Source organism: Vulpes lagopus, chromosome 1 (assembly GCF_018345385.1).
Source record: "Vulpes lagopus strain Blue_001 chromosome 1, ASM1834538v1, whole genome shotgun sequence".
NCBI lineage: Eukaryota > Metazoa > Chordata > Mammalia > Carnivora > Canidae > Vulpes > Vulpes lagopus.
In genome coordinates this window covers 166,944,168-166,958,870 of record NC_054824.1, presented here as the reverse complement: position 1 = coordinate 166,958,870, position 14,703 = coordinate 166,944,168, and the positions used below count along the sequence as shown (strand labels likewise).

General features: G+C 35.5%; 1 protein-coding gene across 1 annotated transcript in view; it reads left to right on the top strand.

Moving 5' to 3' along the window:
- Nucleotides 1-14,703, top strand: part of HMCN1 (hemicentin 1) — a 465,430-nt gene that overhangs the window by 400,763 nt on the left and 49,964 nt on the right. The window contains exons 81-86 of the mRNA XM_041767864.1: nt 3,324-3,593; nt 5,988-6,178; nt 9,543-9,756; nt 11,599-11,733; nt 12,131-12,321; nt 14,091-14,172. Coding sequence (XP_041623798.1) covers nt 3,324-3,593; nt 5,988-6,178; nt 9,543-9,756; nt 11,599-11,733; nt 12,131-12,321; nt 14,091-14,172 — 1,083 coding nt within the window. The remainder of the gene's footprint in view (nt 1-3,323; nt 3,594-5,987; nt 6,179-9,542; nt 9,757-11,598; nt 11,734-12,130; nt 12,322-14,090; nt 14,173-14,703) is intronic.

Below are 14,703 nucleotides of genomic sequence, written 5' to 3'. Positions count from 1 at the left end.
CTGGGACACCTAGGTGGCTCAATGGTTGAGCATCTGCCTTTGGCTCAGGTCATGATCCTGGGGTCCAGGGATCGAGTCCCACATCAGGCTCCCTGCAGGAAGCCTGCTTCTGCCTCTGCCTATGTCTCTGCCTCCCTCTGTGTGTCTCTCATGAATAAATAAATACAATTAAAAAGAAGGAGAAGAAGAAGACGAAAACGAAGATGGCTTCTCTGAAGGGTACCATTTAGAAGAAGGAGGAGGATAAGGAGGTGGAGGAGGAGAAGGAGGAGGGGAAGGGGAAGGGTAAAGAGATGACTTCTCTGAGAGGGTACCATTTAGGCTGAGACCTGAATGCTGAGCTAGGATGAGCCATACAAAGGTGGCAGACTATCCAACGGAGAGAGGACATGACTCCACGACAGGAAAGAGTAAGAAAAAAAGCATGCCAGTGTGGTAGAGAGTGGTGGAAAAGGAGAAGGTTGGCAAAATGTGAAGAAAGAAAAGAAGGTGGATCAATGCATGGAGGGTCAGAAGGACCACACAAAGGTTATATTTTCTTCTCTATGCAGTGGGAAGCCCTTTAAGGGTTCAACCAAGATGCTTATTTGGGTTTAGGAAGATTCTCTTTTGCTGCTCTATAGGCGTTGGTTTAGAGAAGGGGCAAGACTAGAGCTGGAGGAATTATTCAGGTCCTCTTGGCAAGATGCTACAGCCTGGCTGGGAGTGAGAGTGGCTGTGTAAGTTGCAGGGGTAAATGGAAAAAAACGTGATGGATTTAAGATACTTCTGGAGGTGTAACTGCCAGGATGACTGATGAATCAGATTTGGGAGGTCAGGAAAAGAGAGGAATTAATGATGTTTCCTGGGCTTTGGGCTTGAGCTAGTGAGTAGGTAATAGTGCCATGGGGGAATGCAAGGGAAGGAACTGGTTTTGGAGGAAGGAAAACATGATTTCTGATAGATCCTATGAGATATGGGAACATATTAGAAATCCTAGTGGAGATATCAAATTGAGTTGACTATTGATGGATTCAGAGCTCAAGGGAGAAGTATAGTGTAAGATATAAATTTGGAAGTTATCAGTGTATTTCAGTCCACAAGACTGGGTCCGAATTTGGACAGAAAAAAAGGCTAAGGACAAAGACCCAGAACTCTGCATTGTTTAAAAGTCTGAGAAAAGAGAGGATGCTGGAATACAAAGGAGCCGGCAGAGATGTTAGAGGAAAGCCGGATGAAGGCTAGGAGAGGAGAGTGTTTCAAGAAAAAGGGAGTGGACAATTTGTTTAATGCAGGTGAGAGGTCAGTTAGATAAGGACCCATAAATATTCATTGGCCTTGGCAACATGGAAGTCATGGAAAGAACAGTTACATATAGGAGGGGTTTTTCCTTCAACAATTGATTAAAATCATTGACATGAGCAATTATGGGACAAAGAAACACATTGAATGATTAATAGCATTTCAACATTTCAAAAGCACCCAGAGATAACCTCAGGCTTTAGAGGTATGAAAATTCGGAACCAAATCTCCCTCCTTGCAGATACCAATATGTAATGGAAAGCACAAACCCAAGCAAATGATGTTGGCTGATATAAGTAATTTTAACATGGTTATTCATATTTTTTCACAACTGAGTGATTTTATTTTACTCAGCACTGTCGGTGTATTTTAAAATCTTGGGATGCCTGGGTGGCTTAGCAGTTGAACATCTGCCTTTGGCTCGGGGCATGATCCTGGATTCCTGGGTTCGAGTCTTGTGTCGGGCTCCCTGCATGGAGCCTGCTTCTCCTTCTTCTGCCTGTGTCTCTACCTCTGTGTGTGTGTGTGTGTGTGTGTGTGTGTGTGTGTGTGTGTGTCTCATGAATAAATAAATAAAATCTTTTAAAAATAAAATAAAATCTTGTCTCAGGGTTCCTGAGTGGCTCAGTCAGTTAAGCATTTGACTTCAGTTCAGGGTCCTGGGATGGAGCCCCATGCTTTGTGGGGGAGCCTGTTTCTCCCTCTTTTTGCTCTCTCCCTTTCTGTTCCTCAATAAATGCATAAACTCTTTAAAAATAAATAAATAAAATAAAATTTGATCTCCGTGTGATTGACCATTTCTCCATATGCTCTGTAGACATGACAGATAGTCTAGGTCCCCAGGACTTACTTACTATGCACAGGCATTGCTTGGATCAGTGGAGCTCTCAGGGATCTCACTTCTGATTCCATTTCTGAGTCAGTATGTGGTAACAATGAATATTGTTTGCCTTGTTCCTCTCTTAAGCTTTCTTGAATGGGTGGTAGTTTTTTGGTGGGCTTTGCCTGCACATGCTTAAAGGGATATTTTTACTGTCACTGTTGTCCTCTGTACCTTGTCACTGTCTCGGGACTTGCACTGACATGGATGGATCATCCTCTCCTTTCTTTCAGATGTGCTTGCGGTCAGTTGTTCCTTACTTATGTTTGATTGTTCCCTCATAATCATTTAATATTTCTTTAAATCTCAGTAAAATATCCAATACCTAAGTGGTAATCAACCTACCGGAAACATTAGGAAGAGAACACCTTTATCATAAGCCCTTCCACAGCTTTTGGAAGAAGTGGGAAGCATTTTATATATATAATTCTTTTCCATGATCTATTCATTTATTTTTTCAGTCACTCAAACAATACGTTGTTAAATATGGCCACTGTATTGGAAACACTAAGCACTATAGGAAACGCTTGAGTAAAAGTATGTCTGAGCAGTTGAATAATTTCCAAACTACAAAAGGGACTTTCTGAAAGTTTAAGTAGCTCAAGTCAATCACATAATACAGTACATTAAAGAAAATGCCTCTGTTGGCACCATCTAAATTTTCTAGGCATGCAGTGCCTCAGGAATATACATTTATGTCCTCATTTAAAATTGATGATCATTTACATTTGTTAACTATGCAGAGAATAATTTTCCGAAAATGGCTCAAAGAATGTTCTTTTCTGGGACCCTTGGGTGGCTCAGCGGTTGAGCGTCTGCCTTTGGCTCAGGGTGTGATCCCAGGATCTGGGATCGAGTCCCACATCAGGCTCCTTGCATGAAGCCTGCTTCTCCCTCTGCCTAGGTCTCTGCCTCTCTCTCTCTCTCTCTCTCTCTCTCTGTCTCTCTCATAAATAAATAAAATCTTTTTAAATATTTAAAAAAAGAACGTTCTTTTCCAATGAAAATAAAGTGTAGTAATCCTTTGGTGATAATATGGTAAAGTCAGGATTTTGTTTCTTTTTAGCATTACTTCACTTTGCTGAAGTACCACTGTACTGTGTATATGGTACATTGGTACATTTATGCTTTGTAGGTGATGTTTAAACTTTGTATTTTTCAGTTCCTCCAGTCATTAGCCCCCATCCAAAAGAATATATCACCGCTGTGGATAAGCCTATCTCCTTACCATGTGAGGCAGATGGCGTCCCAGCACCTGACATTACCTGGCATAAAGATGGGCATGCAATTGTGGAATCAGTCCGCCAGCGCATCCTCAGCTCTGGGGCTCTGCAAATAGCATTCGCTCAGCCTGGTGATGCTGGCCAGTACACGTGCATGGCAGCAAATGCGGCAGGATCAAGCAGCATGAGCACCAAGCTCACTGTCCATGGTAAGTTATTTAACATTAATTATTTCAGTTGGCTACATTTCCATGGCAAAGAGGAAAGACCACCAAGAAAAAATATGATGAAAGTCAAAGCCATGTAAAACCAGCAATCCAAAGTGGGGTGTGTGTGTGTGTGTGTGTGTGTGTGTGTGTGTGTGGCGTGTAGGTATACTTACCCTTATTGTTGCTTGTAATGGAAGGCTCTGATTATTTGTGTGAGTGAAAGAAAGGCTATGATTATGTGTGTGAGAGAAAAATATTAAGAGAGCCAAAATAATTCATGTGTTGCCAATAATCCCTCTATATTGTGATTAGTATTTATACTTTGGCTATAGATCCCATTTATGGGATCCATTTGTGCTTTGTGACTATTCTGCTCACTGCTCAAGTTGCAAATGATCTTCACTCAAAACCAGTCTCCATATGAGCAGCATTATAAATACAGTATGAACCTAATGAGAGTTAGAAATCTATTCATTATTTTAAGGTAGCAAAATATTTACAAGTATAGTTTTGTAATGGAGAAAACTTTTTTTCTTTGTATTCCAACAACTAACAAAATATCTAAGGATCAGCACTGAAATATTTTAGTTGTTAATGTATATTTTAAGAGTAAAGATAAATACCTATTATTATTGGTGTGAGGACACGATAAGTAAATTAAACTCTTTCCAACTACTCTTTTCAGAGGTAACTCTGGTAATGATGGGTCTCTGCTTCTTCCTTTTTTAAAAAATTTGTGAAAGCTGTTTTTTATCTTCCAGGTGTGTTTGAATTTCCTACAACTTCATAAAGTGATGATTTCAAGCAAACACACTTTTAATTGAATAAATAAATAATGGCCCAAATTTTAAATCACCATTTATTGTTTTTTAAAATACTTCTCCTGGTTATACCTCCTTGCAATTCATATAATTGAACTAATCAATACATATCAGTTCTTTAGCTTCAAATAAATAATACTTTTTCTCAAATTTGTAGAAATTTACCAAAATTGGCCATCTACTAAGCAACAAAGCATCAACAAAGCAATTATTAATATGATTTAAAAATAAGGCCACATTTCCTGCCCACAATGCAATAAAGCTAGAAACATGTAATAAACTTTAAATACCAAAACCCCAACCCCAGGTAAAGTTAAAAATACCATTTTAGTTAGCAAGTAGGTCAAAGAATATGTTTCATTTTCATACTATTTAAGAAAGAATAAAAATAAGGACACTACATATATCAAAATGTGTGGTGTGTGGGCCACAGTTAAAATCAAATATAAAACCATAAACTTAAATTTTTCATTTTGAAAAAGATTGAAGTAAATGTACAAATTTTACAACTTTGTCACCACTAGTAAAATTGAAATATCAACCCCACAGTTAAAGGAGATGGTAAAAATACAGTATAAATTAATGTAAAATGTATCAAATATTTACAACATGCCATTCCACAAAATAGATTTTTGTATTTTCCCTATTATCTGTGTTTGTGTGTATAATCATTCATATAAGATTTACTTACTCATATAATCAAAAAAATAATTTTTGCTGAACGTCACTTTTGTCCTGTCACTTTTCAAAATGTCATCAAAATTGATCTGTTTCTTACTGATATGTTTGAATAATTCCAAAAGTCATAGTTTTTGGAGGGAAGTGTATTTTTTACTTTTTGAGCAAAGTATTCTTAACCCTTTCAAGCCCTTTATTTAGAAGTAAGTAGTTTAGTTCCAAATCCACTACTAAAATAGTTGATCTTTCTCTATTGCCTGAATTCTGATCCAAAAAAATTTGAGGCATAGGAAGTATTTGTAGAGAGTTTTGAAATCACTAAAAACTTCCACTGTGGCAGTATAAAGAAAGTTGAATAAATGTCTTGCCTTGGTTTTACTTGCATTTGTTATAACACATGAAATACTACAATAAATTTTTTTCCATAGCATTTTGTGATATTCAATATGGGGTGTGTATTTCACAGTGTGAAAACTGGTGACTTTTATTAGTTTGTTCTCATAATAGGTCTGTGATACAAATCCAGTGATTGTACAACCACAAAACATTTTTGGATTTTGTTCTAAGTTTGTCTGTTTTACCTCACTGCAAGAAGCATAAGAAACTTAAGCAAAAGAAAAGTGAGGAATCCAAATAAAATCTGAAGATTTCTAATCTAGTTCTATGTCATTTGTTTAGAAACTGATTGTAAATGTATTCAGCAGGTCCAAATCCAGTAGAGTTCTTGCTATAGGCATCTTTCATGTAACACAGATCAGTATCTTAATACATTTTTATTTTATGCTGTTTCCAGAAAAATTATCCTCAAAAGAGTCTTTGTGTCAGTTTTCAGTGTGAATAAGGATATTATTGAACTCAACATCCTGAATGACTATTTTTTTGAAACTTTTCTTAGTGCCTCCTAGAATTCAAAGTACAGATGTACACTACACGGTCAGTGAGAATTCACAAGCTCTTCTTCCATGCATGGCTGACGGAATCCCCACACCAGCAATTAACTGGAAAAAAGACAATGTTCTTTTAGCCAACTTGTTAGGAAAATATACTATTGAACCCTATGGAGAACTTATTCTGGAAAATGTTGTGGTAAGTTGAATAGCTATGTTAAACAAGATTGGTAGTAATTTACCTTTTTACTTTTAGTAACTTAGCCTGGAAATATATTCTTTAATAATGAAAGAAAAATACTCTTATACATTCAGGCCAAAAAATGAATTTTATACGTTTCGCTTTATGGCCCAGATCTAAGAATAATATTTAACAGATAGTAGGAACTCATAAAATGCCCTCCTTCTAAAATTATTTTATTTTTGTGGAAATCTGTTTATCAGGAAAAATTCTAAGTGCCTCTGTTGCATGCTTGTAACCGTGTATGGGGATGATTAGAAGAGTGGAGATACAAGAATGTTTGATGTGTTATTAAGCAAATATGAAGAGCAGTTTTTGTATTCTTTTCAGGATTTTGAATAACCTTTTCTAATTATTGACAAGGAAACTGAAGTCTTAGAGATATATCCAAGCTAAGGTTTTTGAATATTCTCCGGTGGTACTTATGCAGTCTACAGAATAGTAGCTATCAGAAGCATCTCAGTTTTCCAGTGGTAGCCCACTTGAGGAAGAATCTGTATGCATACTACATGACTTTTTAAAAAATTTACTGTGTTTTGAGTGCTTGGCACCAAATAAGAAACATTATTAAAATGTGAATCACTTTCAGAGCTTTTGTGTATATGTTATTCCTATTCATTGCCCTTCAAAATACCAAAACTTCATTACAAAATCTTTGTGGAATTAAATTGGAAAAAGTTAAAGAGTAAAATTGATTACATTCACTTTATAGTATAATTTCAGCCATTAGCCAGACTCCTGGGATTATCAGGTCAATAACCCTAGTAATAGGCTGTGTGAGTAGGCCCTAACTCAACCACATGTGCCAGCAAAAATTGTATTTATTCAAATCTAACTTTCCATTGGTTGTAAAATGTGCCATTATTTTATGTACCCCTAAGAAAGAAAAAAATATAGTTAAGTAAACTAGAGAAGATTGTCAGTTTCTAAGTTGTATTCCAGTTTCAGGGATATTAAAAGTTTAAAATATGAATTTTAGAATTGATAAAATAAGGATAAATTTGTTTAAGCTAGTAAATATCTTTAGTGGGATGACCCCCAGGCTCAGGAATGTTGAATTTGGGCCCTCAGTTACACTTATAGACCTGAAGGAATTAAATGAGAAAGAAAAGTTAGACTTTTAGTGCAACAATGACTCTGATGTGTTTTTAAAAAAATAACAATAAAGTAGGTTATAAATATCACATGAAAGACACAAGTAATAAGTAGAAATCTATGTGTGAATAGTATGTACAATCCAGATTTCTTAAGTCCTTCACTTTCATAAAATCCTTGATTTTAAGCTTAAATTGTCATAACAATTTAAGAGAATTTAAGAACAGCTAAGTGATACGGAGGTGGGGAGACTTTTGCAGAGAATGTGATTTATTCCTGTTTGCCCTTTAAAAAAAAAAAAGTAAGCAGCCAACTAAGTTTAGATTGTTATCTACTACTAGTGGTTACAATTTTTATGCTAGATTTCCAATAAATTCTTTTAATGTTTCAATGCAAAAAATATATATATTCTTAAACTTTTAAAAGAGAAGGAAAAGCCTGTGGTGGGACTTACTGCACTTAGAAGCATTCAATCATTAATTCAACAAATATTTATTGAATACCTTCCGTGTGTCCAGCACTGATTTATGAACTAGTAATACATGAGGGAACAAAAGACTCAAAGATCCATGCCTTCATGCAGTTTATTTCTAGAGGAGGGAGATAGACAATATAATAATAACAACAACAACAACAACAATAATAATAATGTATACAACAAGTCAGAAGAAAATAAGTGGTATGAAAAATTTAAAAAAAAAAAAAAACAGGGTAAAGGGGATCTGATTTGGAGGGGTACCGGTTACATTTTTTAATAAGATAGTCAAGGTAAATCTCCTTTGAAAGGGAACATTTGAGTAAAACTTAAAGGAAGTGAGTTAGCCAAGCAAATATATGGGGGAAGACCATACCAGGCAGGTAAAACTGGGATGTTCCTCTCTCAGATATCTAGAGGAAAGAACTTAAGGTGGGAACACACCTAATACATTGGAGGAAGAGGAGATCAGTAAAAGCAAAGAAAAAAAAGAACAAAAGAGAAAGAAGTGAGAGAAAAATGGAGGCCAAATCATGCAGTGTCTTGTAGATTATAACAATTTTGCTTTTTACTCTGAATAAAATCAGAATCCTTTGCAGGTTTTGAGCCTGGGAGCAATGTTATCTGCCTTACATTTTTGCAATACTACATTGACTATTATAATGAGCAGAGGCAAAAGTAGAAGCAGAAAGACCTGTTGGGAAGATGGTTTGGAGTTCGAGGAGAGATAGGGATGGGAAGTGGCTGGATTCTGCATTTCCTAGCTAGATTGCCCCTAGAGTGTGAAAAAGAAGAGAGTACAGATGACTCAGATGCCTGAGACAAAAGAGATTAACAACTGGAAGGACAAAATCGCCAATCAACTCAGATGGTGAAGGCCACAGATGAAACAAAACAGGATGCTGAAAGGGAAATTGGGGGTTCAGTTTTGGACATGAGTTCAAGATGTCTTTGGGGCATACAAGCAAGAGGTGAAATGGGAAGTTCAGTGTAATTAGAGTTTGGAAGAAAGATCTGGGCTGCAGATACTGGTATGCATCGGCATATAGATAATATTTAAAGTCACGAGACTGGATGACATCACTAACCCTCTTGCATGCCAACATCAAGACGTTAATGTTGAAGGGAAGCCAGAAAAAAGAGATGGAAATGGAGCAACCAGTGAGGTAAGAAGGAAACTAGGAGAAGGGGTAGCCTGGAAGCCAAGGGAAGACATGGTTTCAAAGAGACAGGGGTGTCAAATGCTGCCATGCCTGTACATCTAATGAGATGAGTGCCAAGACTGGCCATTGCATTTAGCAAGTGAAACTTCAGAACTGCAGGTAGTAATACCCACACCCTTTCCCATTTCCTTTGATAATTTTGGTGGTCTTTGGTGCCACATTTCCAAGAGAGCCAGCTATGCTGTCAAGATGCTACCAACCTTTGAAATGATTTGTTCTTTATCTGTATATTGCAGAGCTGCAATACACTTGATGTTTAATAAACTTTAGGACTTTTGTAAAGTTTTCTGAGATCTTATTACTATAAAATGCTATAGTTCTGTAGGGCTTTTGTTTCAATTCCTATACATTTTAAATTATGTTATTGCAAAAGCTAGCCAAATGGTTCAGACTACAAGATGGAAATTTAAACTGTCTTTAAGTAAGAGTGCTCCTTTGGGAACTAAGCTATGCAACTTTATGTATTTTGTGTAATATGATGTAAGATTATGTAATTTTAAATATTATTATTTCTTTTTTTTTATTTAAGCTGGAGGATGCTGGCACCTATACCTGTGTTGCTAACAATGCTGCAGGTGAAGATACACACATGGTCAGCCTGACCGTACATGTTCTCCCCACTTTTACTGAACTTCCTGGAGATGTGTCATTAAATAAAGGAGAACAGCTACGATTAAGTTGTAAAGCCACTGGGATTCCATTGCCCAAGTTAACATGGACCTTCAATAACAATATTATCCCAGGTTGGTAATTTAATTCTTATGTAAATAAATACACCCATAAAGAACTCTAAACCAATCTCCATTTCCTTTAGCTGTGGGACTTGTTTGAAAAGTCACATGAAGAGATGGAGCATCTAGGTGGCTCAGTCAGTTGAGTGTCGGACTCTTGGTTTTAGCTTAGGTCATGATCTTAGGGTTGTGGGATCAAGCCCTGTATCAGACTCCACACTCAGCAGGGAGTTGGCTTAAGATATTCTCTCTCTTCTTCTCCCTCCTCTTCTGCCCTTCCCCTTGCTCTCTCTCTCTCAAATAAATAAAATCTAAAAAAAAAAAAAAAAAAAAAAAGAAAAGAAAGAAAAGAAGAAAAGTGAAGTTGCATGAAGTTGATTGCTTTCAGTTCTGTAAAATATGTACCTTTGCCTAGATTTTACCCTATGCCCACTATATATGTTCTTTTCTTTTCATTCTTTTGAAGAGTAAGTTAATCACAGGACCACATATGATATGATATTAGTAGACTTTTTTACCAAAAAATAATCTCCCTCTCCCAGGAGAAGATGATATTGTATGCACAGTTACGTAAACATCTCCTCCATGGACCTCCTTTATCACTAATAACTAGATTAAAGTGACTACTGTTGGAGTCCTGAAGATTCACCTAATTTTACAGAGGAGAGCTCTGCTTCTCACTGTATGAATTAACTCATATCTATTAACCTCTCTTATAATGTAGATCAATTATAGAGAAAAATTTTAGTCACTGTGTGTACTACATATTGAAGTAATGCCTGGAACCCAGAAGTGCTCATTTCTGGGAGAACAAGTATCTCTTTATTTGTTAGACTTTGTTATCAGCACAAATATGTTATCAGTTAATAAGTTGTCATATCCCAAAACTGAATTCTGAAATACTGCACTATTAGCATTTAATAAATGTCTTCCTAGAAAAGAATAAGCTTAAATTCTTCTATTATAAAGATCTATATTAATGACTGAAATTCATCAACTGTATTACCTTAATATTAATATTATACCTCAGTAAGGAAAAATAAAGTCTAAAAAAATCTAATCAGTACTGTTTTCTGATGGTGTAATAACTAACTCAGCTATTTAAATTTTTAAAGCTTGATTTTCCACTTAATATTCAACAGTATGAAATCTTTTGAAATAATTCAAATGGAGGAAAGCAGGCAAAGTAAACATACCTAACATAATTAGGTGTTTGCTGATCTAATCAGAATCTTATTGAGTATAAGTTGCTTGAGGATTAGCATGTTTACCTTAAATTCTATTCCAAATATTATAACTACCTTTATAAATATTTATATCATCACCATTTATGAAGAAGTTAAATTATTACAAATTTAATCATGTTGTCATTATTACCTAGCTAGCATATGTTTTCATGATTTCCCCTCTGACCTGCCAAGTCAGTTGAATTACAACTGAAAAGGTTTTTATGTTTTTGAGGTAAATTGTGGTGGTGAAATAAATGAAATGGAAAATGTCAGATGTCTGAATGAAAGATTTTTGAAACCCAGAGAGACCACGAGCCAGATTTAGGCAACACTTTGAGATGAAAGGTGTACTTTAGATCTAAAATAATTTTAAAAGATGTTTGTTTTCATCTTCTTTTCCTGTTCCTTCTGCTGTTTTTCATTCTTCAAACAAGTCTCTAGAGACAGCAAATAGCTTAGGGGAAGAAATCTGTGGAAAAGGCTCTCTTCTCCAATGTCATGATGAGATCTCTAGTTTAGCTGCTGACCAACTCATAAATCCAACCTGCAAAATATTGAGCTGTTGTGATTATTTTCCTAAGTTACTGAGAGGCATTTGTGTCGTTTCCTGACTTGTTTCTTTCAGCCCACTTTGACAGTGTTAATGGACACAGTGAACTTGTTATTGAAAGAGTGTCAAAAGAGGATTCAGGTACTTATGTGTGCACTGCAGAGAACAGCGTTGGTTTTGTGAAGGCAATTGGATTTGTTTATGTGAAAGGTAGGTAAACATGCTCTATCTTTATCATTTATTCATAATGAATAGTTTGCATTTTGCTTCCTTATTATGTAGTTATACACTATAACTTCAGTTTATTAATCCATCTAGTCCTGTTTCACAGATGCGCAAATTCATAAGAAATAAAAAATTATCAACAGTCAACTCAAAAATAGGTAAGCAAAGAGATCATTTGGTACAAAACAGAATCATCTGCTTAGATTATTGAAACTAACCAAATTATCTGGTTGATTAGCATGAGCAGTTGATTCTGAAAATCCATGGGGTTCAAAAGTGGCTTTTCCCTTCCTCACTAAAATTATCTTTCTAAATAGGTCAAAATCACAAAGAAATTATCAGAGCTTCCTTTTACTTATAATTATCCATTGTTATTTCCCAGAACCTCCAGTCTTCAAAGGTGATTACCCTTCTAACTGGATTGAACCACTTGGTGGTAATGCAATCTTGAATTGTGAGGTGAAAGGAGATCCTGCCCCAACCATTCAATGGAGCAGAAAGGGGATGGATATTGAAATTAACCACAGAATCCGTCAACTGGTCAATGGCTCCCTGGCCATTTATGGCACTGTAGTAAGTTACACTGAAATTGTTGGTGGGCACTTTAATCGCCACAATTAATGCCTCTCTATAGGTGCCATGAATGGGAAAAGTTTCTGTTGCACTTCTAATTAAATCATAAAATCTGAATCAATGGGTTTTTATAAACAACTGACACAGTGTTCAAACTGATTATTTTTAGCTTTTTCAAAGAAATACAAGCAACAAAATAATGTTGCTGCTTCGTTCCCAATGATCTATTATTATTTAGCATCATTAGATAACTTCCTCAAATCTGTATTAGATCAAAGAAATTAAAGAATTATAAACACAGTTACAGATAAATTATAAGGGTAGCTTTCATCACTAAGCTGATAACTATAATAAGGCTTTCCAAAAGCTTCAGTAATTCAGAAAATGAGTGTTGCTTTAAGTTATTCTAATTTTGGAGTCAAGTGAATGAGATATTTTATCTAAAAATTTCTCAACTAGACTACAGATGGGTAATTTTTTAATGCGTTGTTGAATTAATTGAAATAATAATTAAAATATAATATTTAATCACCTGATCCAATGAACCACTCTTAGTCTTTCTCCTGGGTTTTATTTCAGCATTGGATGTTGTTCCTTATCCTTTCAATTTTGCAATGATTTCTGTCTTTAACTGCTACAACACTAGTGAAATTTAGATTTCTTCATTACCACCTTCTCCCTTTCCTCTACACAAGTTTTACTACTTCTAAAGTCCTTGGTACTTCTTCTAATACCACTAATGTTAATACTAATTTTTTTCACCATAAAATTTCAGATTCTTAAATATTTATCTCCAACTCTGAAACTCTTCCAAGTTCCATTTGCAGTTACTTATTGAAAATTTCTATCTGGGTAATACATTGACACCCCAATCAAACATCTGTCTTCCTTCTACCACCCTGCTCTACTTCCTGCAGTTCAGTTCTCCTTTATTGACTTAGTGTTTTTATTAACAAATTCTCATATTCACCAGACTTTTAGCAAAATCTGTGACTCTAATTAGTCATCAAATCTAAACTCATATAGTACTTATTTTTATACCACATATGTATAAATTTGTGACTTATATTCTGTGATTCATCATTATCAATAAGTTAGTTTTTCACTTTCTCACCTGAAGTGTACACTCCCTAGATAGAGACCCCTCTTAATTTTTTTAATAATCCCCATTAGAAAAGTCTCAATATTTGTTCCTTTGTCCTCATTATTTTAATGCTTTTTGAGGTATCTGGAAGAATAGTTGTGCTTGAATGGCTCAGATGATTAAGTGTCTAACTCTTGATTTTGGCTTAGGTTGTGATCTGAGTTGGGAGATGAAGCCCAACTTTGGGCTCCATGCTGAGCATGGAATTTGCCTAAGAGTCTCTCTCTCCCTCCCTGTCTCTCTCCCTCTCTCTCTCTCTCTCTCTGCCTCTCCCTCTCTTTCCCTCTCTTTCTGGATTAAAAAAAAAAAGATATCTGGAAGAGTAGCATAGGCAGTTTTCTTTAGTGAGGTTATTTTCGGTAGATTACAAAAAATGTTATTTTTGCTTCAGTTTCCTAGCAATTATTATTCTCAGAGAGCAATAATAGACTATTTTGGAAACATTTAGGCTGGCAATTTTTTTCTTGTTTTTAAACCTACTTATGGTGTTAAATATATGTAGTTTTATCTATTTCTATGATAATCTCTTCTTAAAAATGGAATTTTATATTAACCTCGTAGTGAAAAAGTTTTTTGCCCTGCTGTATAGGCACACATTTTAATAAGACACTGCTTATTTCCATAGAATGAAGATGCTGGTGATTATACATGTGTAGCTACCAATGACGCTGGGGTGGTGGAGCGCAGCATGAGTCTGACCCTGCAGAGTAAGCTGCTTATTAAACTCTATGTAAACACCTAATTTAAGGAATGTTGCCTAATAAAGAATGTCCATCTTCTTTAACTTTATAGCAAGTATATTATCAGTAGCCTTCAGAATTATGCAATTTAGTTTTCTGCTGCTGATAGAGCAATTTGTTATCAAGCAAAAGATTGATACAGTTTTGAATAGATATTTTTTCTATTTTATCTAACATATGCAGTTCACGATTGCAATTGCTTGGTGGCAGAGCTTTCTTTTGGTTTGCAAAATATTCAGTCAAATACCCTTCATGTAGTTCACCATGGATCTCATGCTTTTACAAAAATGTCATTTTGTGGCACTTTAAACATATATATTAAAAGTAAAGACTAATATCAATGAATTTGAAAGTGCTCTAGGTTGATTGCTATCAATCTTCAGCGAAATAATTATGTATTCTGATAGGACTGTCATGCTCATTATGAAGCCCCTCAGTGTAAGCCATTAAAAGGATAGTCTCCAGAACCACTTCAGGATTGACTTGAGGGTAGCATCA